General features: G+C 39.1%; 1 protein-coding gene across 5 annotated transcripts in view; it reads left to right on the top strand.

Moving 5' to 3' along the window:
* The window catches only part of usp7 (ubiquitin specific peptidase 7 (herpes virus-associated)), a 77,870-nt gene that overhangs the window by 34,872 nt on the left and 16,494 nt on the right, over positions 1 to 26,504 (top strand). For all 5 annotated transcript variants that reach the window (XM_068003356.1, XM_068003351.1, XM_068003354.1 and 2 more), the window contains exons 4-17: positions 289 to 427; positions 1,473 to 1,561; positions 1,879 to 1,987; positions 3,569 to 3,699; positions 4,422 to 4,476; positions 6,062 to 6,142; positions 6,232 to 6,322; positions 6,408 to 6,490; positions 8,841 to 8,950; positions 11,574 to 11,730; positions 14,483 to 14,627; positions 15,483 to 15,613; positions 17,045 to 17,179; positions 19,122 to 19,223. In XM_068003356.1, coding sequence (XP_067859457.1) covers positions 289 to 427; positions 1,473 to 1,561; positions 1,879 to 1,987; positions 3,569 to 3,699; positions 4,422 to 4,476; positions 6,062 to 6,142; positions 6,232 to 6,322; positions 6,408 to 6,490; positions 8,841 to 8,950; positions 11,574 to 11,730; positions 14,483 to 14,627; positions 15,483 to 15,613; positions 17,045 to 17,179; positions 19,122 to 19,223 — 1,558 coding nt within the window. The remainder of the gene's footprint in view (positions 1 to 288; positions 428 to 1,472; positions 1,562 to 1,878; positions 1,988 to 3,568; positions 3,700 to 4,421; positions 4,477 to 6,061; positions 6,143 to 6,231; positions 6,323 to 6,407; positions 6,491 to 8,840; positions 8,951 to 11,573; positions 11,731 to 14,482; positions 14,628 to 15,482; positions 15,614 to 17,044; positions 17,180 to 19,121; positions 19,224 to 26,504) is intronic.

Genomic DNA, 26,504 nt, shown 5'->3' on the forward strand with positions numbered 1-26,504 from the left:
GGTGCTAGCCCACAGATTACCAAATGCTTTCAATTCAGTTTGACAACTTGGTGAGATTTGAACTCTTAACCTCTGGGCTGCTGATCCAGTAATAACCACTACACTGCCGCACCGAGTGTGAAGTCGTGGTTCACGTTTTGCTATTCTACAGGTCAATGGTGTAACATCTGCATTTGTAGTTTATCCATGAATTGTGTGGTTTTTTTGTGTGCTCATGTGAATTAACCCCTTAAACGAAAAACATAATTTATCTAGTGTTATAAAAATTCTTCCTGTTTCCTTTTATAGGTCATGGTCCTGTCATGCCCAAGCTGTATTGAAGATAATCAACTACAAAGATGAAGAAAAGTCATTCAGTAGAAGGATTAGCCATCTTTTCTTTCACAAGGAGAATGACTGGGGGTTCTCTAATTTTATGACTTGGAGTGTAAGTGCTGAAGATTTACTTTTTTTTTTCTCCAACCATCCTTTTTTTTGATTTGTAATCCAAGTTACACTGCAAATTTGAAATGTTAGTCTCCTCTTCTGTATATTTCAAAACTGCTGCAAGAAAATAGGGTGGTTGTGAGGGAGCATGCAGGGGACTGACTAAACATTTAGAAACTTATTCTAGAGCAAAAATGCTACATTGCCACAGGACATGCTTTCATCAACCCATAATATTGAATTATCCTTTCTTGAATATTGTCATGGGATTTTAAATTTGCTGCTGATCCATGACTCATTTAGCAAGCTTCCTGTGTAATCCAGGGTTGTCCACATATCCAGGTACTTGTCATAGTCTTGTTGGTGTGAGGGCTTTCTGGCTGGGCCACCCACAACATCTGGAATCCAGTTCCTTTCCTGCTGTTAACTCTTTCCATTGACTGGTTTTTAGTGTAAGCCATTTTTGTTTTGCTTTTTCCTGACTTATAAATTCACCGACTTCAAGTTATAAATTCCAAGTGATCTTGAGCACAAAACTGCATCCCCTCTTCCCGTCACTTCTATCTTCTTTGACAAACCTGTACCTGTGCATGTTTAATTTGTTTCTATTTTTGTAGGGAGCAATCCCTGTGACATAATTTCCTTCTGCATATTCCAATCCTCGCACAGGGAGCGGTGTTCATGTAATAGAACTTGCATAGTTGAGTTTTTAGATCATTTTACTGGCATCAACCCAGCTCCGTAGGGCCTAGGTGGGTTGTGAATTATTGGATTTCAAAGAATGTATTCTTGTAGTTTCACCAAAGGTATCCCTGATCTAAAAATGAAGTCTTATGGGAAAGCAGGAAGTTCAGTCCTGTCTTGTGTATGAAACATTGAATTGTTTGCTACATTGCATAGATTTTACCTAGTCTGTTTGTGTTTTTGAATTCAGATCTCATTAAAATTGTCAGGCCAAATGATGAGTTATAACAATTATACTAAGTCATTTGAGGTAGCTATGGAGTGAACCACATTAATTGAATAGTTATTTCAAATCTGTCTAGGAAGCAACTGATCCTGAAAAAGGTTTCATAGAAGATGACAAAGTTACATTTGAAGTCTTTGCTCAGGCTGATGCACCACATGGGGTGGCGTGAGTATTGTATTTAGAATTATAAAATCTTGGGTAGTTTGGAAATTGACTAGATTAAGATGCATTTTACATGAATAATTTGTGATTAAGCAAATTGTTCAGAAAACAATATTATGCAATGGCTTTGTAATTTCTCACTCTGTAATCTTCAGGGAAAAGTGGGAAACGCACCAATCGCATCCTCTGGATGCATGAGATGGGGAGCAAATTGGGGAGTGCTGAATTTCTGTACTTTTTGTTTGCAAGTATTTCAAGGGAAGCCATATATATTGGAAGGTTGTGAGTTAAATGTACTGTTTTTGAAAATTTAATTCTAGGTGGGACTCTAAGAAACACACAGGCTATGTAGGATTGAAGAACCAGGGAGCAACCTGTTACATGAACAGCTTATTGCAGACATTGTTCTTCACAAATCAGCTGCGAATGGTAGTGTGGACATTATTTTGTTTATTTGTGTTCATTGCTGTGGTGTGTTCACTCTGCTCAACCCTGAAGATAAACGGTTGCAAGGAGCCTGAAGATTGTTGCATGCTGCACCTCTTCTAATTTTGTTCTTATGGCTATGAAGATGCCTTAGTGAGAGCTGGCAATGTAAACACATTCTTTAAGAAATTATGAAATTGAAATTTTGCTATTGCAACAGCTGCATTTTTAACTTGAAATTAATCTTGAGCTCACAAATAAGTATTACAGCGCTCCAGTCAATTATATTTCATATGGTGGCAGCAGGGGCACAATGATGGGCCTCAATGGATGACGACAGGAACTGTCTTGGCTGTGATGCCCCATGATTGAATAGCCTGCTGAAACAGCTGTTCAGATTCTCGCATGAAGATAGGCTACATTGATGAGATTCCAAGGAGCTATGGGCACCTGTTTGGTGCTGTGTCTACCCCACCACAAATCAATGCCATTGAAACAGTAGAGGATGAAATTAGGGAGGCAATAACTGCGACTTGGTGTTTCTTTTCCTCTGTATTAATCCTTTTAGCCCATGTTTCTTCAGCAACTTGTTTTGTGCACACAGTAAACTAAACGTGTTTTAGCCATTTATACTGTATTCTAATTGTCCTTGTTTTAGTCTAAGTGCTACACAAGATGCTACGGAACAGTTCTATTTGGCAATCAGCCTGTGGTGTCATGGGCTGATATCTTGTGTGACGAGCATTTTCAAAGTGCTCATTTATGGCTGAATGACATTTCAATGTTTATGTGGGCTGGGTCGAAGCCACACCCATTTGTGGCCTGGGGGTCGTAAAAGTAGCTTATGCTTCAACGTGTCAGGTGGCAGTACATGTCTTTTTGCCTTGCACTTTATATTAAAATAACAAGTTGCTGGAAGAAAGTACCGTAGGAGATGTGATACAGCATTAGGTAAAACATACAAGCTGAGCACATCTGCTTCCCAGCAGTGATGGAAGTTTTAAACCACCGATGAGTAATTAAGCCTTTTAATTCTGCCCATAATTTTAATTGTGGAGTTTTTTTTCTAAAAAGGTTGCAATTAAGCGGTTCTGTGACTTGATGGCTAAATCCACCATGATGTTGTATTGAGTGGTATACACCCCAGAATATCCCAGGTTTGATTCCAGGCTCACCTTGATCTTGGCTGTGATTTTCAGGTTTGTCCTGGCAAGCTATCCAATCTGTCCAGCATCATGTATGAATAGCTACCTCTGTAAAGGGCTGCAGGGCTGCTGGGGGCCTGTGGAATTATACCCAGCATGAGTCATCAGTCAATTTCAGAACAGGAACAAAACCTGGATGGGATAGGGTGTAGGAAGGCTTGCCATTGGCCTGAAAAAACAGACAGTACATCCAAAGGAGCGTGTGGCTGATGTCAGTGCAAATATAGGAGATGCTGTGTATATTAAATTATACTGAGCTTGGAAATGTGTCCTCCAACAAAACTGGACTGACTTGCCAGGACTGAATTTTTGTTCACTTTTGTTTGTCATACTTTTCATAATTCGAATTATTCTGATTGATTTTCTTTGCTTTGCATAGGCTGTCTATATGATGCCAACAGATGGGGATGATTCATCAAAAAGTGTCCCTTTAGCATTGCAACGGGTGTTCTATGAATTGCAGCACAGTGACAAACCAGTTGGAACTAAGAAACTGACAAAGTCTTTTGGGTAAGTCGGAATAGATACTTGTACTTCCACATGAAAAGGTTTGCCCTTGTGTTTGTCTTCCCTTTTAAGAATTAAGGCTGCATTTTTGGGCTATTTAATCAGCATTGCATGTCATTTTGCACTTCAACCAAGTATTAATGCTCTGGGTCACTCACCAGTCCCCACACAAATAGGATACTAGCATTGTATGGTGGGTGATAAATAGTGCAGTGATTAAAGTGGTATGTCATTCTAGTCCCTAAACAATCTTATCTGACTGAGTTACTCTAATCAACATGCAACTTAAAAATTTGGCCTTCATTGCCCATTTGTATCCCCCAGTTATCTCATGGCAAAAAACATTGGTGCAGATTGAATAGACTGGCTGGTTCCCTATCTAGTTTGTACTTCATTCAATGAGTGAGGAAGATGTGAATATTTGCAAGTGGGGAGGGGCTGCCATGTTCTACAACATTACTTAAAGGTTTTGTGGTTACTGACAGCTCACAATTGGTACAAATTCTGCAACCATTTATACTATTTTTTAATTCGTTCATGGGATGTGGGCATCACTGGCAAGGCCAGTGTTTATTGCCCATCCCTAATTGCCCTTGAGGTGGTGTGTATCTGGTTGAAGTTATAGTATAAAATGCAAAACCTGTGAACATTACATTAATACAATTCATAAGTGTTAGTCAGTGTTGTCCTAAAAACAAAAGGTGTATTAATATTTTCTCCTGTAGGTGGGAAACACTAGACAGTTTTATGCAACATGATGTTCAAGAAATGTGCAGGGTGGTAAGTATTTTTCCTGTATAAATTCATCATTGTACATTTGCTTAATCTGAGTACATTAATCCTACAGCTCTATCAAGGTAAACTCATTGCCAGATTCCAAGATGTGTCTCTTAGGCAGTGTGAACCCATATTTTTAAAATGTTCCTGATTTCAAACATGACATAAATGAATTATACATGAAATGATTTGAGTTTCAACTTTAATTGTGGTTGAAAACCCCATACTTGGGTGGGGAGGAGTAAGCTGCACTGCTGTAAGTATTCATTGGCTCATCTTGCCCTTCTAGTCCCACATTCTTTCATATAGAATACTGCAATAATTACCTTTTTAGACTAATTTTAATAAGTGCTTTTGAAAACGGTATAGAAAATGTATACTCTAAGATTCAGCCAAGGTTAACACATGGGATGTCCAAGCTAAATTTTTGAAATGAGATAGTAATTACTATATTAACAGCTTTTATCAAGTCTTGATTAGTGCAGAGCCAGTACACTCATCATACCTCATTTATAGTTTTGGGGTTGATCAAACTTATAGTATTGTGAATGACTTGGAGGCCATTGCCAGCTAACTTGTTAAAATATCTGCCATACCTTCTCAATCACTACCATACTTGCTGCCACATTCTTAACCTGTGGAAATGAGAGGTTGTGCAAGGTATAGAATTGACCATTGTTGCTATCCTGCTGTCCTCAGCCAATAGGAGGTGCATTTCTCTAGGGCTGGGCTGCTGCATTTCCACTGAAGTCATCATAGTTTGTTGGAGATGGTGAAACTTAGCTATTGAGTGGAATTTTGTTCAAATGATATACTTTAAACTTGAGCTCTGAGAAGGAATCATAACAGCCGCAAGGTTTATTTAGTATTGATTTTTTTTTTAGAAATATCAAAAATGGGTATAAAGATATTGTAGCTGGTAAGTAGAATGTTCCACTTGGTGGCAGCAGGGTGCTCAGTGAAGTGTATGAACCATGAAGTAAATTGAAATTGTGTATGCCTGTTTTCTGTCAGCAGCTATTTGTTGCTTACTGAGGACTGCTGGTGGCAAAAGCTAGGTACTGCAACACTATCGTACTAGTTGGAGAATTATATGGTGCACAAAAGCCTGAAGATTTTGACACTAGGTTCTGGATCACTATACGTGTAAAGTTACCAATGTAATAAGGAAACCAATGTAATGTAATTTGGCAACAAAGTTCTTTATGGCTGCTGATGCGAGCACAAAATGTTTTTAATTCTTTTCCAAACAGAGCAGTTCCACTGCCAGTGTAAACAATCATGTGTAAAGAATAATTTTACAAGTCAGCACTGCCCATGGAAAGCTTCACCTGTGGCAGCAAATTGTATCCACGCTTTCCTAACCATTATGGTTGGAAAATCATGAGCGCCTGCCCGAATTTGATATGTACTGCTAGTGGCAAGGTTCGTTGCCGGCAGCATGGATTTGTAAAACTGGCCCAAGTTCTGTTAATAGCATTTTAGATTTTTGTTTCATCCGCATTGTTGAGATATAATCTAGAAAATTTTGCAGTAATTGTGTTAATTGATCTGACAATAGAATTCTTCAACTCTAACTTTTTTCTAGCTACTTGATAATGTTGAGAATAAAATGAAAGGAACCTGTGTAGAGGGCACAATTCCAAAATTGTTCAGAGGAAAGATGGTGGTAAGTAATGGTCAATTACTCAGTCATGGAATTTGGATGAATTTTGTTGCTCTTGACATCAGTTAACATTTTTCCTTTTGTTTTTAAAGTCATATATTCAATGCAAACATGTGGAGTATCGATCTGAGAGAATAGAAGATTATTATGACATTCAACTCGGTATAAAGGGAAAGAAAAACAGTGAGTATAACTATATATACATTTCATACATAATTTACTGCAATTCTAAATTTAACAGTTTCTTCTGACTTTTTTTGTTCTGCAGTATTTGAGTCTTTCAAAGATTATGTAGCAGTGGAACAGCTGGATGGGGAGAACAAATATGATGCTGGCGAGCACGGTTTACAGGTATATTTCTGACATTGATGTACATTGTATCAGGAACTGTTGGTAAGATTTACAGACTAATAGATGATTTACTGGTTAACAACAATTTAACAATGGCAAGTAGATTATTATATAACTGAAGTGTGGAGAGAAACGAGTCAATATGAATACAAATTAATGTAGATAAGTTTTATTGCATAAGTAGTTCAGAAATTAGTTTATTAAAAACGCTGATTTACTGTGTTTCCCTGCTATTTTTCTTTTTTAAAAAGCCACAGTCAGGGCTTAAGATTTTTGAGAAATATTTCAAGTTTCAGTCTGAACTTCCAAATGGAGGTGTTAAGTGCAAAAATTTTGATGTGTGAACTTTGTTTTCGTGTACGGGTCAACTAGCATTTCCGCATTTCATTGTATATAAAATCATAGCAAAGTTGTAGTTTTATTACAACTGTCCTGTTATCTGCTCCCCTTTTTGTGATGTTTCTGATCACGTTTTACTCTAGGCACATTGAGGACTACCTGGACCAATTTGGTCCTAGTTGCCAATAGCTCCTGCCTTTGAAATCTAATCAATGTTATGGATCCGTTCCAGTAGTTAACTCGTACAACACCTGTATTTGCTGTCTTCCATCATTCCAAAACTCAGTTCAAGGCAGTATTTCTGTGGATTATAGCACCGACAGGTTTGTAGTCATTTGGAAAAATTCCCAACTGCATCCGATACAAGACACGTCACTTGCTGGTTTGCTTCCAATCTAGGTACAGCATGTAGGCCCCCAAGCATTGAATAGATATCGCAGGCCTGATGCCTCACTCAGTTCTCATACAAGGGGAAGTTATTCTGATTCAGAACAATTTTTAGTTTGGCACAGAGGTCGCAAGAGCATGCAACTGGTTCTTGAGGGCCCAATTTGAGTGGGGGAGGCTCGTAGCAATTTTAATTCTTACTATTTGACCTGTAGTGTTGTGCAGAGTTTTTTTTAATGTGAAACACAAGGACGAGGGATATTCAGACACAAGGAGAGGGAGCAAAAAGGGGGCATCTGCTTAAGCAGGGAGAGCTGGTGAGCTGTTCTTTCCTCCAAACCAGGCATGATTTTCTTCAGTAGAATGGTGAGCTAAATCTTCCCTCCAAGCATCTCTCCCTTTTCTCTTCCCTATCCCCACTGATCACATACATTGTAAGGGTGGGGGGGCGTTGCTATCAGCTAAAGATTTGTTCGCCTGACACACACATTTCTGTTAAGGGGTGGGGGGCGATGAGCTTTACTTTCCTGCTCTCAGGTCCTGAAATCACCTGGGGGAGGAGGAACGGTTGTGGTTAGCATTCTTTTGTCTGCACCTCATCCAGCGGCCCCATCGACCCACACCCACTCCCCCACTGTAATGAGAACTGTGGATAAACAGCCAAAACAGGCTTTTAAAGGGGCAAGAACTTCTAAATTGTTACAACGCTGAAGGAAAAGTAAGAGTTCCCACCTTGCATTTCAGCAGGGAATTGTTGGGGGGTGCGCGCACAGAGGCCTTGATAGAAATATTCTACTAGGCTTGATTTCCTGGCAGGGAGGCTGCCTGTAATTTGGCTTAACTGTCATTAGCCGCTGGAAGTAAGCGTTACAAAGCCACAAGGTGGCTATGTCTGGAACCACAGGACGTTTCCCAACTTTTTTAATGCCAAAATGTGATTTTCCACCGACTGTTATGACTTAAGGAGATTGGTACTGCAGATTGATGTTGACTTACATTGTTTTCATTCCATAGGCAGAGCTTGACATCAGAATTTTCCGAAAAGTAATTGCAGAAAGTGCTGGAAACACAGCAACATCTGCGGAGACAGAAACGCCAGGTTAACGTTTCAGGGTTCTGACGAAAGGACATTAACCTGAAATGCTAACCCTACATTTGTCTCCATAGATGCTGCCTGACTGCTAAATGTTTCCAGCATTTTCTACTTTTATAGGAATTTTCCACATTTTTTGAAACAATGTTCTGACCAACTCACCATTTTTAATATGTAATGGATGTTGATTTGGACTTGTCTACATATGAATAAATATTACAAAATTTCTCCAGCATCAGTTACAATTCTGCCTGATGCGCCAGCTGTATTGGACGTGTTTTCTATTATCTATCTCCAGGTACATACATATGTATCCTAGCATTAAAAGCCACCAAAAATAGGGAAGAACTCAAACCAGTGGCTTTACATTTAAACGTGTAATTAAAACATTTGAGTATCAATGTTTAGATGCAATTATTGATACTTTTACAAATTAACGAAAATTACAACTTTAGTCTCATCTGCATCAAATACCCGATGGTGTTAGGCTCATAATTTTGGGTCATATATATTTATATATTCTTTGTACAGGAAGCAGAAAAGGGCGTGAAGTTTCTTACCTTTCCACCAGTGTTGCATCTTCAGCTTATGCGTTTCATGTATGACCCACAAACTGATCAAAATATCAAGATAAATGACAGGTAGGGAGACTTGTATTTTTGTCCATATTGACTGTGCCTTTGTGCTAGACAATAGTTTTGTGCATTAAACAGCCACAACCCCTCTTGTTCCAAAGATAACCTAACCCTGAATTCTGATGATGCTTCCCAATTGTTAATTGACATCTATACATCTTCATGGCAACACGATTAAAAGTAGTTTATAATGACTTGTCTATTGAAATTACTGTTTTTGTTATAGCTGCATGCTGTCTTCTGATTTATATGGTGAAAGGTACATGTAGCAGCAGTGAGTTTTGAGTCAGTGCAGATGTAATTGGATGTATCCTGCCTTGTTACATTTGGTTTTATTTTCTATATTCATCCTGTTGTCTCCCTTTTTTAAAAGGTTATTTGATCTAACTAGGTTTTATAATCCCTATTATAAAGTGGCAGAGGAACAGTTGGTGCATTATTTTTGTTTTCTTAATGCCCCTTAGTTTCCCCATGCCATGTACCTACAGTCATGGGAACAGGGTGAAGACCTAGTGTACAGGCTCCATCAGTCCTGCACCGTCACTAACCACTAAGTGGTATGTGAATGACCTTGGGTAATTACCCCATCATTGTTTCTGTCCTTCTTTCCCTGGGAGAGGTGGGGCATAGTAAGATTGAGAGCGCTGAGGAATGTGGCCAGAAGAAAGAATAATTTATAGAGGAGAGTTGGAGTATTTAATGCAGGAGAGTTGAGTACTTCCAGGGGAAAATGGAGCTACTATCTGGTATGAGTGAGAAACAGTTGATGCATGTATTTCATTATTTCAGCATAATGTACTAAATACTATTGATAAACCCTCTTTGAAGAGTAGCTTGTTTACTATTGCATGTTTGTTTCAAAAATGTGTTTTGGTTAATTGTTCAAATTATTATAGTCTATGAATCCCATGTACATTTAATGGACTGTGAAAATGCAATCCTTATTTTCTAGGTATTAATTGTGAGAAAGCAAAGTGAAGAACACTTATGATAAAACTGCAGTTTCTTCACAGTTCAACTTCAATCACCTGGCTTTGTCTTCTAATTTTAAAAAGTGCAAATACATGAGCAAAATATGATTTGCAGAAAGTTCATTTTGTTTTGAGCATAAGATATTGAATATGCTGAAAGAGCCTTGGGAATAGAAACATTATCAGTTTTTGAAAGCAAACAAAGATTTTGATTTTGTTTTGATGTAGGTCTTGTTTTGATTCATAATGGTGAGAATGTCATTGTGGGTGACCTATTTTATTTGGGGGCACTGATTTAAGGTGACTGAATAAGTCAAATTCCATTTTTGTTAGTAGATTGCTGGAATTTCACGTGTTTGGAAATCACATTCTGTGATTCTGTCCAGTTACCGAAAATCTGGACCCTTCGTTTATAATTCATATTTTGACCAGGCATAATCACTGTTCAAGCAAGATGTAGACTATACATGCAAGGCGTGACTAATTTTCAACTTCATGTCATTTAGAAGTTTACGATTCCTTTTAATTCTCATTTGTGCCACCTTTTGTTCACTGTATTCTCCTTTGTATGTTCCATACATTTATAGACATTGATCGACTATCTAGATAAAGTATCCTGCTTAATTGAAGATTTTTTTTAAAAAAGAGTCATGAGTATGACTTAAACTATGATCAACCAGTGTGCTGGATATTTCACTACATACAATTTGAAAATTGCCTCAATGTCACTAGCAGTAGGATTTTAAAAGATTTTATGCAAGAATAAAGTGGACTTTAATCAATGTTCTAGATTTTGTAAGATGTGGAAATTGAGTCTATTTTATCCTGTATACAACCATCTCCACTTAGAAATAGGAAACAGTTCCTGTAATACATTCCAATGGTAATCACACAATAAACATATTTGTATCCCAACTTTTCAACTCTTCTGCTGTGACTGAAACTGTGAATTTTTCTTGACTAGGTACTGAATCATGAATCATTTACTTTTTTAAGAAAGAACTTTGTATCTTGCAGATGCACTAAAATAAATTAAGTGAAAAGTGTAGTTCATCTACATTTAAAAGTGCTTTTTTGGTCTTTTTGAAATAGTTTTTACACAAATTCTGAATCTTTGGGATTGAGCACACCATGAGTTAACCTGATCAGTGCCTCCTACTTGTGCAGCAGGATTCTTCCCAATTGTCCATCAGTTTCTTGGAGAAAGTCCTGATGGGGTGGTACCAACATTTTGAATACTTACATTTCAGGAATCTTAGGCGCATCTAGAGTTCAAGTACAATGGCAGTTATCAATGCTGAACAAAATGGTTGCACAAATTACGGTCAAGTAGAACTAGCATTTTATTATAAAGACCTCTTGTATCATGTAACCACTGTCTTGTATTATCCCTATTGTTTCAAAGAACTAATGCAAATGATCTCCTGGGTGGTTTATGCCCTACCAGCATAGTTTCTGTTCACTGTATTTTGGGTCTGTTTTCAGTTAATGAGTTACACACAGTAAAACTGCAGTACTAGCAATAGGTTATTAGTACAGAACCCAAATTACCCCTTTGGACTTCCAATTCACTTTAAGCACTTGCTGAAATATTAAAATGTGCAGTTTTCTACTCAGTATTATATTTTTCTAAGGGCACTTTAATTTTATTTTTTAAGGTTTGAATTTCCTGAGTATTTGCCCCTAGACGAGTTTCTGCAGAAACCAGATCCCAAGGATTCTGCCAATTACATACTACATGCAGTGTTGGTGCACAGTGGAGATAACCATGGTGGACATTACGTAGTCTACCTGAACCCTAAGGGTGATGGTAAAGTGAGTATATAAACCATTGATGCAGTAGCTACACTTGGTTGACGAGCAAGCCAAAGTAACTGTTCCGGTGTGTGTAAAATGTTGAATTTGTGTAGAAATTTGAAGAAACCGTTTGATATACATTTAAGGTAATTGGTTACAATTTTGTAATTGGCCTAACAGAGTTTAGCTCCTGATTAGTTTGCTAGGACCACCATTTTTAGTTCTCTGGGTGGGAGAGTCAACCTCGGACACATCACATTTACGACTATTCCCTCGAGCAGCTGGAATTTTAAGTTTTGGGTCGTTACGTGGATCATTTTTAAAAGCTAGAAATAACTTTTTTTTCCAGCGAAGACCAATTTCTTTTTATATATCAGTTAGCTACAAACTTGCAGGAATAAAGGCTCAGTGAACAAGTTATTTTACAACTTGTCCTTTATTCTATGCATATATTTAATTTTTCAACTTGCATAGTTATCCATTTATAGCTATTGAGAACATATAGTGAAATGTGATCAGGGACTTGAAGCTGTAGCTCAACCCGTTACGTAGCTGGGAAAATAGCTTTTAAAAAGGTTGTAAATTTCATGCCTAATAAATCTGTCATTTCTTTATGTTGAATCCAACTTTGCTTCAAATTGAAGGATACTGCCTTTGAAGGGAAGGGGGCAGTGTGTGCACAGTTGAGGTGGGGGCGTGCGTAGTCGGGGAGGGGGAGAAATGTTACTCAATTGTGGGATTGTAGGGGTGGCTAGGATTTTACATTTTTGTTTCTCTATTTTTAGGGTAAGAAAACAATTTGTCTTTCAAATACTAAATATGAAATAGATCTGCACTATTTCAGACTTCATTTTTGAGTGTGTTGAAGGATCAACATGCATTTCCAGTTTCTTATTTTTTAAACTGACAAGATTGTAAAAATCATGGTGGCTGATGCACCTGAGTGCTATATTTCTTTAACAGAAGTTTGAGTTGGAGTCCTGGGGCTGTTTGTCATTCAAGCTGCCTCTGTTGATTACTCATCTGTTTTGGGCTGCTGTGTAGAAGTGACACAAACATCCCTTGCAAGAAAAACTTGTCTTTAAATTGGCTTTCTGGTGGCTGATCACAGTTGCAATTGAGCAGAAGTTACACAGCTCTGATCATGTTTGCTTTCTCAGTCGGGCACTTAATTATGAGCAGCTTGCAATGGAAGAAGAATATTTTCATTGTCAGTCTCTTGAACTTATGTTTAACAAATGTTCAGACCTCAGTTCTGTGCATGTCTTTATGGCCAGCAAACCTTGGGGGTAGAGGAAAGGAGGTGTGTGACATTATGGAAATTATTGTAAGTTATTCTGGTCTGACATGCATCATTCAGCTATATTTTCTTTGAAACCTTCGATATGCAAATTGTAAAGTTCTTTTGTCAATGAATGAAAATAACCAAATAATTCTAGAGGAAATGGTGATAAATTGATAACGTGTATAAGGTGACATACTTTGTGAAATGGCGTGAGAATTTTAGGCAAGTTTCTTTCCGTGCCCCTCCTTCAAAATATCAGCCGTAACAAGAATCCAAATTAACTTCGATACCTTTTTATGTATTTTTAATGTGCTAGTTTAGAGGATTTACCAATGGAATAAAGGCATGGACGTGACACCAGCATCAATTAATGCAAGCATTAGTCCAAAGCGTTTCAATTGTTTGTGTTCAGTTTTTTTTTCATACCATTTAGGCTCTAATTCCTCCACGCTATTTCCGCAGTGTCATCAGCATTGTCTTAAAAATAAAAAGGAGCAATGGCTCTGTGGAGAAATGCACCATGTAGTATTGTACTGAACCATCCAGACCAGGAGATTCCCAGGTTTTGTTCGCAGTCTATGCTCCCCACCCTTTTTGTGGCAGAGTAGATCTCACGTGAAGAATGGCCATCTAGGGGGGGGGGAATAAGTGAGTCACTGCCTAAGGAGAGCACGGGACTGAAGGGGAGAATCATCCAAATTCATTGGCTTAATTTGTAAACTTTTTTTTGAGTATTTTGGTGTTGAGACTCTTAACTTCACCTTAGTTGCTTTACATAATCATCATGCATTGGTTTAAGATATTTGTTTTGCGTGCCTATTTTATGAATTGGAAGTACTAAAGTTTTTGATTTTATTGTCATGGTTTCAATTCAATGAAAGAAGCTCAATTTATTGAAGATGAGTTTTCTGCATCTTTAATCCTACCACCCAATTTAATTGCCTTCCTGCTCTTATATCATTTTAGTCTTGAACCCAGAAACGCCCATTGATGTAACTTTTGATCATTGTTTGCTTTTAACCCTAGAGCAGCGTATTTGGATTGACTGTTGGAAAATTGTTGACTTGAGGTTTTCAGAATTGGTTTAGGGTATTATTTTGCACTCATTCCCTTTTGTAATTAGGACAGTGCTTTGGCTTCTTTTGGACTTTATTTTAGTAGCACGGTTTTAAAAAAAAATCTTTAATGTATGAACCCAACAGCATGCAAGGTCAGGATGGTGCTCCACTTAGTATGCTATCTTTTGACAGTGTGATTGTGCACCGTAATGGTTACACTTCCTTTAATTATTTTTATAGTCTATGCTTGGGGCTTGCATGTGCTATTATCTGATCTGCCCTGTTGACCTGTTGGTACCACTCATTGAAGGAATAATGAAACAAAATATTTGCCTGTAACCATGTTTTGTTTGCTTTTTTGTTAAAGCCATTAAAATGATTTGGGATGGAATAAAGTGTTTAATTCTTTTCTTTCTCTCTTTCTAAGTGGTGTAAATTTGATGATGACGTTGTATCAAGGTGTACAAAAGAAGAAGCAATTGAACATAACTATGGTGGTCATGACGATGATTTATCTGTGAGGCACTGCACCAATGCCTACATGCTGGTGTACGCTAGAGAATCAAAACTAAGTAAGCAAGTTTTGAATGCAGAATAGTGAACTGTCTGTTTTCTGAAAATGTTTTGCAGATGTTTTAGTGCACCTATCAATTAGCAGATCTTTAAAAGGTGGTTAGTCATTAATAAAGGGGCCTACATTTGTCACAGGACTTACAAGCCATTTCTTCTCAGACCAGGCACGAAGTTCCTTTCAGGTATATGCCATGGCATTATAGTGATTGGATAACAGTTTCTGCAATCAATCAATCTTATGGGTACATTGATGGAGGGTTTTGATTTAGAAGAATAAATTCCTGATTAACAAATGGGACAAACTTCCTAAGTTTGTCTAGAAACTTATTTTGTCACAAATTTAATCAGTTAATCTTATTTTGTGTGCTTTCCAACATCAAAAGCAAACTGCTTCCAATTTTGACACTCGAGCATTACTTTTGTTGAGGCAGTGCTGCATTGTCAGAGATGTCATCTTTTGGTTGACCTGTTAAACTGAGGCCCAATCTGCCAGTTCAAGTGATGTTAAAAAAAAATTCACTTATTTGAAGAGCAGTGCGTGCTCCAGGTGTCCTGGCCAATATTCCTTTGTGAACTAACACCAACAAAACAAACTAATTTGTTATTTATCTCAGTTGATTGTGGAATCTTGTTTACAAATTGGCTGATGCATTTGCCTGCAAAACAACAAAGAGAAGACTTTAAGTAATTTATTGGCTGCGAAGCACTTTGGGTCATCCTGAGGGGGTGAAGAGCACTTGGATTGAATTGACTCTAATAGTTTTGCTTTTGATATTTGTCCCATTTTAGACTTGTGTTCTCAATTTGTAGTCACAAATTGCCTAACGTATGTGTTCAAACAACTCTGTTTAAAGGTGAGGTTTTAGAAACTGTCACAGACAACAACATTCCACAACAACTAGTGGAGCGTCTGCAAGAAGAGAAGAGGGTGGAGGCTCAGAAAAGAAAGGAAAGACAAGAAGCACACCTCTACATGCAAGTGCAGGTACTGTACCACTCCTATCTCATTTAAATCCATGACTGTGTAAATCCTGATGCACTAGCCTGTCACACTATACACTCTCTGCTTTTGGTATATAGACTTCATGCCTTTCTGTGGGTTTGGGAACTAACCAGTACACCTGAAAACTTGAATGTCTGCAACTGTGCAGTTAATCTCAACCAGATCCTCTTGTTTCGAAAAGTTACTTCACCCACTGTACTTTTTGATTTCTCCATTATCCAGTTAAACTACATTTATATTTGTATAAAAACAATTGTAATTATTCTGAGCTGAAATATGATGTGTCACACTATATGATGTGACACATCATATTTCAGCTCAGGACTTGATGCCAGTGTTCTCCATCGCAAGGTTCTTTGCTCCTTGTGTCCAAGCTTAGGACAGCTTTTTCACAGAAGATTAGATTGTTTTAATGTACATCTAATCAGTTATTCTGTTATCTAAACTGACCTGTCCAGCTATATTTTTTTACTTCTGGTTTTCTGGGAGCCTATGGAATTGACAGGGTGCAACAAAAATCAAGTAAAAATTTGAAGCACAATAACCCTGTACAATTTTCTTTCCCCCTCCATCTCTCTCAACATTTTTTAAGTTACGGAGACGCTAATATTCCACCCCTGTAAGCCCTGCAGATTTAAGAGTTTTGGTGAGGGAGAGGTACGACATCAGTTCAAAACAAACGGGCTTTGTGGTGTGAATTGGCTGGTTAATTTCAGTTTAACTTGGGGTCAAAACTGGCGGAGGTCCTGAGCATGCTTTTGAATTTGCATGCAATGCAGTCTATCTACAACATTGATACATTTGTATATGCTCATTGCATGATTTTTTCAGATGTTGGCTATAAAGGCACAGCCTAGTTTGCTAAGCTATACCTTTATGGTCTGTGAAGGATGCATGTCATTTATAGAAGGAATATCCTAATTTTGTAAATGGGGCGATAGGCCAGTTTGAGGAGAGTTTTAATGCACCAAAATAAACACTAGATGAAGGCAAATTTGTTAGCGAACATTCTGCTAGTAGTTGATTGGGAAAAATAGGTGAAAATGATCTAGGCTATTCTCTGACAAACAATATTGCATGGTTGCAGTTACCTGCTGGTGTCAATAAACTGCAACATACCCTGGAAGAAATTGTAACGGCGGGGAGGCAGTGAAATTGATCTTGGGCGGCAGTGCAAAACCAGCGATAGCGAATCGACAGTCTGCATTTACACCTGGCCCAATTTTTTTCCCCATTGACTTCATGACCAATGTCACCCCATAGTATTAGATGAATTGCATTGCTTAATTTAATTTTAATTAAGTGGCTGAGATGAAGACAAATGCAAACAGCTTTTTTGTGACATGAATTATTGTAAAAGTTTTTTTCCAAATTAAAATGTGACCATTGACTCCTGCATTTTATTTACTTTAGATAGTAGCAGAAGACCAGTTCTGTGGACATCAGGGTAATGACATGTATGATGAAGAAAAAGTAAAATATACAGTGTTCAAAGTTCTAAAAAACTCTACACTTGCAGAGTTTGTTCAGAATCTGTCGCAAACAATGGTGAGTATTTCAATAAGTGTGATTGACACTATAAAACTAGAAAGATATTGCTGCATAAAAATTGGTTTCTATTGTCAAATGGCTTATTTTGACCAAATAATTGAAATTGCTATGAATTTAAAATATGCTTTTGAATCGACTGGATCAATGTTGAAGGTTCACAACAAAGGGTACTGGGTATTGTGACACAACTTAAAGAGCAAAATAAGCTGTATAACATTGAGCAATATTGCCGTTAGGATTAGAGATCAAAAGATTTGGTGGTATTGGAAAGTAAGCCTACTTCATGAGTTGTCACAGGTGGTAGCACCCTTATCTAAGTTAGAAGCTCCTGAGTTCAAGCGCCACTTCAGAGACTTGAGAACATAATCTAGGCTGACACTTCAATGCACTACTGTGTGTGTGTTTTGCACTGTGGAGGTGTCTTTTAGGTGAGACATTAAACTGCAGTCAAGTTTGCCCTGTCGGGTGGATGTAAAAGATCCCATGGCAGTTTTAAAAGAAGAGCATGGGAGTTCTCTTGGTGCCCTGGCCAGTATTTATCCCTTAACCAACACCACCAAGAAATAAATTATCTGGTTATTTCTCATTTCTGTTTGTGAAACCTTGCTGTGCAGAAAATGGTTGCCCCATTTCCCTACACTTAAATACTTGGTTGTGAAATGCCTTTGGATGTCCTGAGATCATAAATGCTCTTCTTGATGCTCTTCAGAGTTGGAATGCATGTTAGATTTTTTTGACCTGCATTGTTTGATGCTGTTGCTTCTCTGCCTTGATTGGAGATGGTTTTTAATGTACTAAAAAGCAATGCAGATATCTGATGCAAAGCACAGCATTTATAGTGGATGTGGTTTCTCTAGACCGTTGGGTAAACGGGACACACCTCAACTACCTAAACGTAATCAATTTATCTGGGCAACTGTCATACTAAATGTTTTCAAAGTCTCCCAGATACGAGTTTTTTTTTAACTAATATAAAACAACAGAGCCCATGTTTCACAAGCACTCCTGATAATCTGGTGTCCGGTGTGGAGGACGAGAATGAGGAACATCATGGATGATTAAGAGTACATTGTTGGCCTGGTTGCCATAGTGCTATAAAGGAGCCATCAGTCATGACATGGAGATGTCAACATTCATCTCCATTTACAAAGCTTGACTTTTTTGAGTGGCTTCTGTCCCACCATCTGAAGTTTAATTCCCCATCAGTGCATGTGGAACTGAGCACAGGTATTTACATTTTCTCATTAGAATTAGTGCTCAACTGTTTCATTTTTAATCAAATGTAGGTGGTCTAATCTGAATTATCAGTACAGATCAGACCCTTGTAAGCAGCTAACACTTGTTTAAATTTTTCAAATTATTTGGGTAAGAGCAATTAAGCTAAATAATGCATATGCGCTTGTTTAATTACCCTGCTTAAGTGACCCATTTTTCATGTGAAATTTAAGTTTTGTCAGGCCATTCACTGGCGAGCATCACAGCCAAACCAGATCCTGTTCTCGCCCACCACCCCCACGTGCACACTTTCCAGCAGGCCTCACCAAATAGAGATCAGGAGTGGGAATTCCTGTTGCTCCTCATTCCCCTCAGCCCAAGGAGACAGTTCTAACACCCTAAATGATACCCTGGTTGAGATCACTATCTCATCATAGACCTGAGACTTTTTGGTGTATATGGCCTTTATCCTCTAGGCCATTGGGAAAACATATCTCCTAGGTTCTGAGATGTAGGCACTCTTCCAAATTGAATGGAATTGTTTGTTTTCATGTCTGTGAAGATTGTACACTGAAGGATTCAGTATTAAATTCTCTATACCAAGGAATTAAGTAATGTGTTGCTTGAAATAGTGTACTAATTTGTAATGTTACACACAATACTTTGGGTATAATTGCGTCACAGCTTTTGCCTACATTTTGATCCAATACTTGCTTTAATCTAGGGATATCCACAGGAACAGATACGATTGTGGCCAATGCAGGCCCGGAGTAATGGGACTAAAAGACCAGCAATGTTGGACTATGAAGCGGACAGCAACAAAACTGTAAGTGTGTATATTCCAGGTTAAATTCTCGTATGGAAATCTTGAAGTAGCGTTGTGACTTTTCCTAGAATGACCCGATGAAAAGATTTTGTTGGGTATCAAGATCTCAACCTCAGTTCAAATAATATACTCTACTTAATTTCGATTCTGGCCTCTTGTGCATCGCTCCCTCTTTCCGCTCGCCCCATCCTGGTGGCTGTGCCATCAGTGCCCATGCTCATTCATTCCCTAAACCCCTCTGCTTCTCCACCTCCCTCTCCTCCTTTAAGACCCTCCTTTAAAGCATGATCTGATGATAATTCTGTCGTACTGGAGTAGATTGCTTAACGTGGCTTCTCTAAATTTGAAGTGTGTAAAATTGGTGCTAGTTGAAGATGAAAATGAGTGTTTCAGAATAAAAACTTATGATGGGGTGAAAGTAATGTAAAATACAAGGCTTTTCCAGAGAGAGCATGGCAAAACTGTTTTTACGCTTAGTAGTGTCATCGTACAGGCAGTTCAAGATTGAACCTGTAAATTGTTTGTTCAATCTCTTCACGAAAGGGGGCTGTAGAAACCAGGCTGAATGCAAAACCTGTTGTGATGTTGTCAGCTATTTGGAAAAGCAGCTATGACCGACTGCTGGAATCATGATACCTTTTAACTGTACAAAATATTTACATCAAGTGCATTTTTGTAATCCTCTCTTGGGTGTTACTTTTCGATGAATGGCTTTATTAAAATTTAGCAAGTATCAAATTGGCTGGGTTTGGGGGGAGGGTGGGGAAGCAGATTATGAATTTTAAATGGTGCGCAGTTTTACAGCAGTACAGTTATTGCACATGAATGACGTATTATATGCAGTTGTGATCATTATCCAAACAAGTATCAAAATGCTGTAAGTGCTTTATCAGTAACTGTGATGAAATGGAGCTGAACAAAAACACTGTTTCCTGCTTGCAAATCCAATGATAATATTGGTTGAATGCTGTATGAAGGGAAACTGCAAATCCAGATGAGAACCAATAATTATAATGCACTTATTGGAGTGTCTTCTAACTGCAGACTGTAGTAACCCTATATAAACTGGGTTAGAAATCAGCAAAATCTATGTGCACTCCAATATTAAAGCAGAAGAATAGCCGTTTTGATAACATTCTAACAGTGATAGTATACTGTGCCTGCTTTTGCCAAGGAAGTGATTTTAACCTAACTCTGCAATTAACCACTGACTTAAGTTCACAGATGCTGAACATAATGCAGAACTTAAAGCTCGGTATGCTGAACCTTTGCTTTTGCAATATGAGTAATCACTACTCTCATTGAACTTTTAACTTGTCATCCGGAAATGTGACACCGGGAGTGAAGAAACAAAAATTTATTCAAACATGAAGATTTCCTTTGAAAAATATTCCAGACTAGCTATATCACTTTGATGTGGAGATGCTGGTGATGGACTGGGGTTAACAATTGTAAACAATTTTACAACACCAAGTTATAGTCCAACGATTTTATTTTTAATCCCACAAGCTTTCGGGGGCTTTCCCCTTCCTCAGGCGGTGTGGAAGTGACAATTTCGAATCCTTCGCATTTTAAGATCACATCACTTTCAGCAGTGATGGGTATTGTGGCTTTGTATTACTCTTTCAGAAGGTCCTAAGAATTGATGTCAAATAAGGGAACTTCTGTCTCAGTTGTGAGATAGAATACTTTCATTGTATTGCTTTTCTCTTTTTTAAATCATTATGGAAGTTGTTTTTCTGTCAGACCACGCTGGTTATTTGGAGTATATGGGTTGCCATCTTTTAAAACTAAGAATAGCTTAAATTTTGAATTTCCCATTCCTTTTGTAAAGCTCTACCATCAGTGTTATTTGAGTAATATCAGGAGGAGTCAGAGGAACTAGAGTTAGGGATTACATTTGTAATATCCATTAGGAACAAAGATAAACATTGCATCACATGGTCACAGTATTGTACATAACTAGATGAATAAAAACTAAGAAAATGTCACCTTGGGTTGAGTTTTCCAGATTACTCAGTTGGTGAGTTCACTACCCATATGAAACTGTCAAGCAGACCAGGAATCCCTGTGTGCTGATTGCATCCATAGTGTAGGTAGGGGGCACTAGAATTGCATCAGTGACTTTGTCAGCCAGGGTTCCTGTTCCTAGTCCATGTTCGGTCACCTGATGAAATGTGTGTATATGTATATATTATATGAGGTGAGGACCGGATTGGGCTGGGCTGTGATGTCAACACTCTCAAACCACATTCTTCTGTTTAAACTTAATGCTGTCCCTGTTAACATAGTCGATAATTTGAGCCTGGTCACTGTTTTCTGATTTCTCATAGTGGAACACAATGTCTCTTCTCTAGCAGCTTAGCAATTCACTACTACTAACAGCGTAAACTGTATGTTACATGCCTTAGGAAGAAAAAATAATGTATGTTTAGGGCCTTGGACAATAATGTAGTTGTTTGTGCCTTAATGGAATGGCCATTCTTTGCCAATGGTGATTATTACCAGGGTAGTTCAACTTTTGGGGAGGGCAATGGAGAAAAAGTACTGCGAAACCTGATCCAGCCCTCACCTGATGTCTATATGTGTATTTACTTTCCGTTGGAGATCATTGTACAGCAGTCAAGAATAGGAACACGTGATCTTTTTTTCCCCATGTCCTCAGGCCTCTGTTGCTTCCCTAGCTAAAGCCAGCTAATTAATACATTGATAGTTTTGTGCTCCTGCAAGTGAGGAGTGTTGATGGGGAGTAAAACATTTTTCAATTCAGGCATGCAGTGTCAACACCAGGCTCCTCCCTGGTTAGGTATTTCTCGGTTAGCTGCAGAGTTCAGTCACAACCTTAGAGCACCTGCTGCTGGTACCAGTGAGCCATTTTTCACACCAGCCATTTATGGTCTCTGACTGAGGTTGTAATTAGTTTTGAATTAGGAGCAGTTTTATGGGCCTATGTCTGCTAGGAAGTGTATTGAGACCATGCAAGCTCATTTCATGTATGATGCCTACTGCCATTAGACAAAGATGACTTTCAGACAATTAGTCTGATCCAGATTTGTACCCAAGCTTTGAAGTAGAAGTCAGTGTCTAAGGCACTGTATATCCAGTATTTGGCATAATTCTAAACTATAAACTAATGAGAAAAACACTGCTAGCTTATTTACATCAATAAACCTCCAGTGGGAGGCATTAAAAAGTGAAATTCTATGGGTACAATGCAGACATGTCCCCTCAAAGAAAATGGGTGGCACTGCCAAATTTAGAGCCCCCTGGTTGACTAGAAATATACAGGGCAAGATAAAGAAGAAAAAGAAAGCTTATGACAGTCACAGAGAAATAAATACTGCAGAAAGCCTAGAGTATAGAAAGTACAGGGATGATGTAAATAAGGAAAGCAAAGAAAGGGCATGAAAAAATATCAGCTAGTAAGATTAAAGAAAACCCATAGATGTTTTCAGTACAAGGTACCGCATGGTAGGTTGTTACATAAGGTTAAATCTCATGGGATCCAAGGTGAGGTAGCCAATTGGATGCAAAATTGGCTTGACGACAGAAGACAGAGGGTGGTTGTCGAGGGTTGTTTTTCAAACTGGATGCCTGTGTCCAGCGGTGTGCCTCAGGGATCGGTGCTGGGTCCGCTGTTATTTGTTATTTATATTAATGATTTGGATGAGAATTTAGGAGGCATGGTTAGTAAGTTTGCAGATGACACCAAGATTGGTGGCATTGTGGACAGTGAAGAAGGTTATCTAGGATTGCAACGGGATCTTGATAAATTGGGCCAGTGGGCCGATGAATGGCAGATGGAGTTTAATTTAGATAAATGTGAGGTGATGCATTTTGGTAGATCGAATCGGGCCAGGACCTACTCCGTTAATGGTAGGGCGTTGGGGAGAGTTATAGAACAAAGAGATCTAGGAGTACAGATTCATAGCTCCTTGAAAGTGGAGTCACAGGTGGATAGGGTGGTGAAGAAGGCATTCAGCATGCTTGGTTTCATTGGTCAGAACATTGAATGCAGGAGTTGGGATGTCTTGTTGAAGTTGTACAGGGCATTGGTGAGGCCACACTTGGAGTACTGTGTACAGTTCTGGTCACCCTATTATAGAAAGGATATTATTAAACTAGAAAGAGTGCAGAAAAGATTTACTAGGATGCTACCGGGACTTGATGGTTTGACTTACAGGGAGAGGTTAGACAGACTGGGACTTTATTCCCTGGAGAGTAGGAGGTTAAGGGGTGATCTTATAGAAGTCTATAAAATAATGAGGGGCATAGATAAGGTCGATAGTCAAAATCTTTTCCCAAAGGTAGGGGAGTCTATAACGAGGGGGCACAGATTTAAGGTGAGAGGGGAGAGATACAAAAGGATCCAGAGGGGCAATTTTTTCACTCAAAGGGTGGTGAGTGTCTGGAACGAGCTGCCAGAGGCAGTAGTAGAGGCGGGTACAATTTTGTCTTTTAAAAAGCATTTGGACAGTTACATGGGGAAGATGGGTATCGAGGGATATGGGCCAAGTGCAGGCAATTGGGACTAGCTTAGTGGTATAAACTGGGCGACATGGACATGTTGGGCCGAAGGGCCTGTTTCCATGTTGTAACTTCTATGATTCTATGATTCTATGATTCTAGTACATTAAGAACAAGAGGATAGCTAAGGAAAAGGTGGGACCTATCAGGGATGATAAGGGTAACTTATGTGTAGAAGCAGAGGATGTGGGTAGGGTTTTAAATGAATATTTTGTCTCCGTATTCACAAAGGAAAGGGATGATCCGGATGTAGTAGTTAAAGAGGAGAGGTGTAAAATATTGGATAAGGTAAACATAATGAGAGAGGAAGTACTAGAGGGACTGGAATCCTTGAAAGTTGATAAGTCACCAGGGCCAGATGGATTATTTCCTAGGCTATTGAAGGAAGCCAGGGAGGAAATATTTCACACCTCTCCTCTTTAACTACTACATCCGGATCATCCCTTTTGTGAATACGGAGACAAAATATTCATTTAAAACCCTACCCACATCCTCTGCTTCTAAACACAAGTTACCCTTATCATCCCTGATAGGTCCCACCTTTTCCTTAGCTATGCTCTAAGGATCATTTTCCAATCCTCAATAGATACAGGGGAGGAACCAGAGGATTGGAAGACTGCAAGTGTAGTACAATTGTTTAAAAAGGGTATGAGGGAAAGGCTGAGCAATTATAGGCCGGTCAGTCTTACCTCGGTGGTGGGCAAACTATTAGAATCAATACTGAGAGATAGGATAAACTGTCACTTAGAAAGGTATGGTTTAATCAGGGATAGTTAGCATGGATTTGTTCAGGGAAGGTCATGCCGTACAAATCTGATTGAATTCTTTGAGGAAGTGACGAGGAGGATTGATGAGGGTAGTGCAGTGGATGTTGTCTACATGGATTTTAGTAAGGCATTTGACAAGGTCCCACATGGCAGACTGGTCAGAAAGGTAAAAGCCCATGGGATACAGGGAAATGTGGCGAATTGGATCCAAAATTGGCTCAGTAACAGGAAACAAAGGGTAAAAGTCGATGGATGTCTTTGCGAATGGAAATCCGTTTCCAGTGGTGTGCTACAGGGCTCAGTGTTGGGTCCCTTGCTGTTTGTGGTATATTGGACTTGAATGTAGGGGACATGATTGGCAAATTTGCAGACTACACAAAAATTGGCCGTGTAGTTGATCGTGAAGAGGATAGATGTAGACTCCAAGAAGATATCAATGGGTTGGTGGAGTGGGCGGAAAAGTGGCAAATGGAGTTCAACCCGGAGAAGTGTGAGGTAATGCACTTAGGGAGGGCAAATAGTAAAAGGGAATACGCAGTAAACGGGAATATATTGAAAGGGGTAATGGAAGTGAGAGACCTTGGAGTGCATGTGCATAGGTCCTTGAAGGTGGCAGCACAGGTAGATAAGGTTGTGAAGAAGGCATACAGAATGCTCCGTTATTAGCCGAGGTATAGAATACAAAAGCAGGGATGTAATGATGGAACTGTATAAAACGCCGGTAAGGCCACAGCTGGCGTATTGTGTGCAGTTCTGGTCACCACGTTACAGGAAGGATGTAATTGCTCTGGGGAGAGTGCAGAGAAGATTTACAAGAATGTTGCCAGGGCTTGAAAATTGGAGCTACAAAGAGAGATTGGATAGGCTCAGGTAGTTTTCCTTGGAGCAGAGGAGGCTGAGGGGAGACTTGATTGAGGTGTACAAAATTATGAGGGGCCCAGATAGAGTAAACAAGGAAGTACCTGTTTCCCCTAGCGGAGAGTTCAAGAACTAGAGGACATAAATTTAAGCTGATTGGCGGAAGGATTAGAGGGGACATGAGAAACTTTTTTACCCAGAGGGTGGTGGGTGTATGGAATTCACTGCCCGAATTGGTGGTAGAGGCAGGGACCCTCAACTCTTTAGGTCCAGGTACTTAAAGTGCTGTAAACTGTGGGGCTACAGACCGGGTGCTGGAAGGTGGGATTAGAATGGGCACCTGGTTGTTCTTCGAGCCGGTGCGGACATGATGGGCCGAATGGCCCCCTTCTGTGCTGTCTTTTCTATGGTTCTATAACCTCCCTTCCTTCTCAATTCAAAAGTGTTTTTGTTGCTTCAAAGTTGTTAAATAACCAGACATTAGTGTTGTAGTTGTTGGCCCCCACCACAATGCTGAGCTGTTTGTAAGCAGTGCAGAGCATGCTTTGTTCTGTTTCAGGACTTTGCCACTCAGTAGCAAGTAGGGTGTTCTGTAGCAGTATCATGCAATTGGTAGAAAAAGCACCATGCCTTCACTCTGAAGGTTCGGCTGCAGTTAAAGCACCATGTGGAGTTGTGTGCTCAAACCCATGCTGCATAGAATCATAGAAGTTTACAACATGGAAACAGGCCCTTCGGCCCAACATGTCCATGTCGCCCAGTTTATACCACTAAGCTAGTCCCAATTGCCTGCACTTGGCCCATATCCCTCTATATCCATCTTACCCATGTAACTGTCCAAATGCTTTTTAAAAGACAAAATTGTACCCGCCTCTACTACTGCCTCTGGCAGCTCGTTCCAGACACTCACCACCTTTGAGTGAAAAAATTGCCCCTCTGGACCCTTTTGTATCTCTCCCCTCTCACCTTAAATCTATGCCCCCTCGTTATAGACTCCCCTACCTTTGGGAAAAGATTTTGATTATCTACCTTATCTATGCCCCTCATTATTTTATAGACTTGTATAAGATCACCCCTCAACCTCCTACTCTCCAGGGAAAAAAGTCCCAGTCTATCTAACCTCTCCCTA

Source organism: Heptranchias perlo, chromosome 22, assembly GCF_035084215.1.
Source record: "Heptranchias perlo isolate sHepPer1 chromosome 22, sHepPer1.hap1, whole genome shotgun sequence".
NCBI classification, from domain to species: Eukaryota; Metazoa; Chordata; class Chondrichthyes; order Hexanchiformes; family Hexanchidae; genus Heptranchias; species Heptranchias perlo.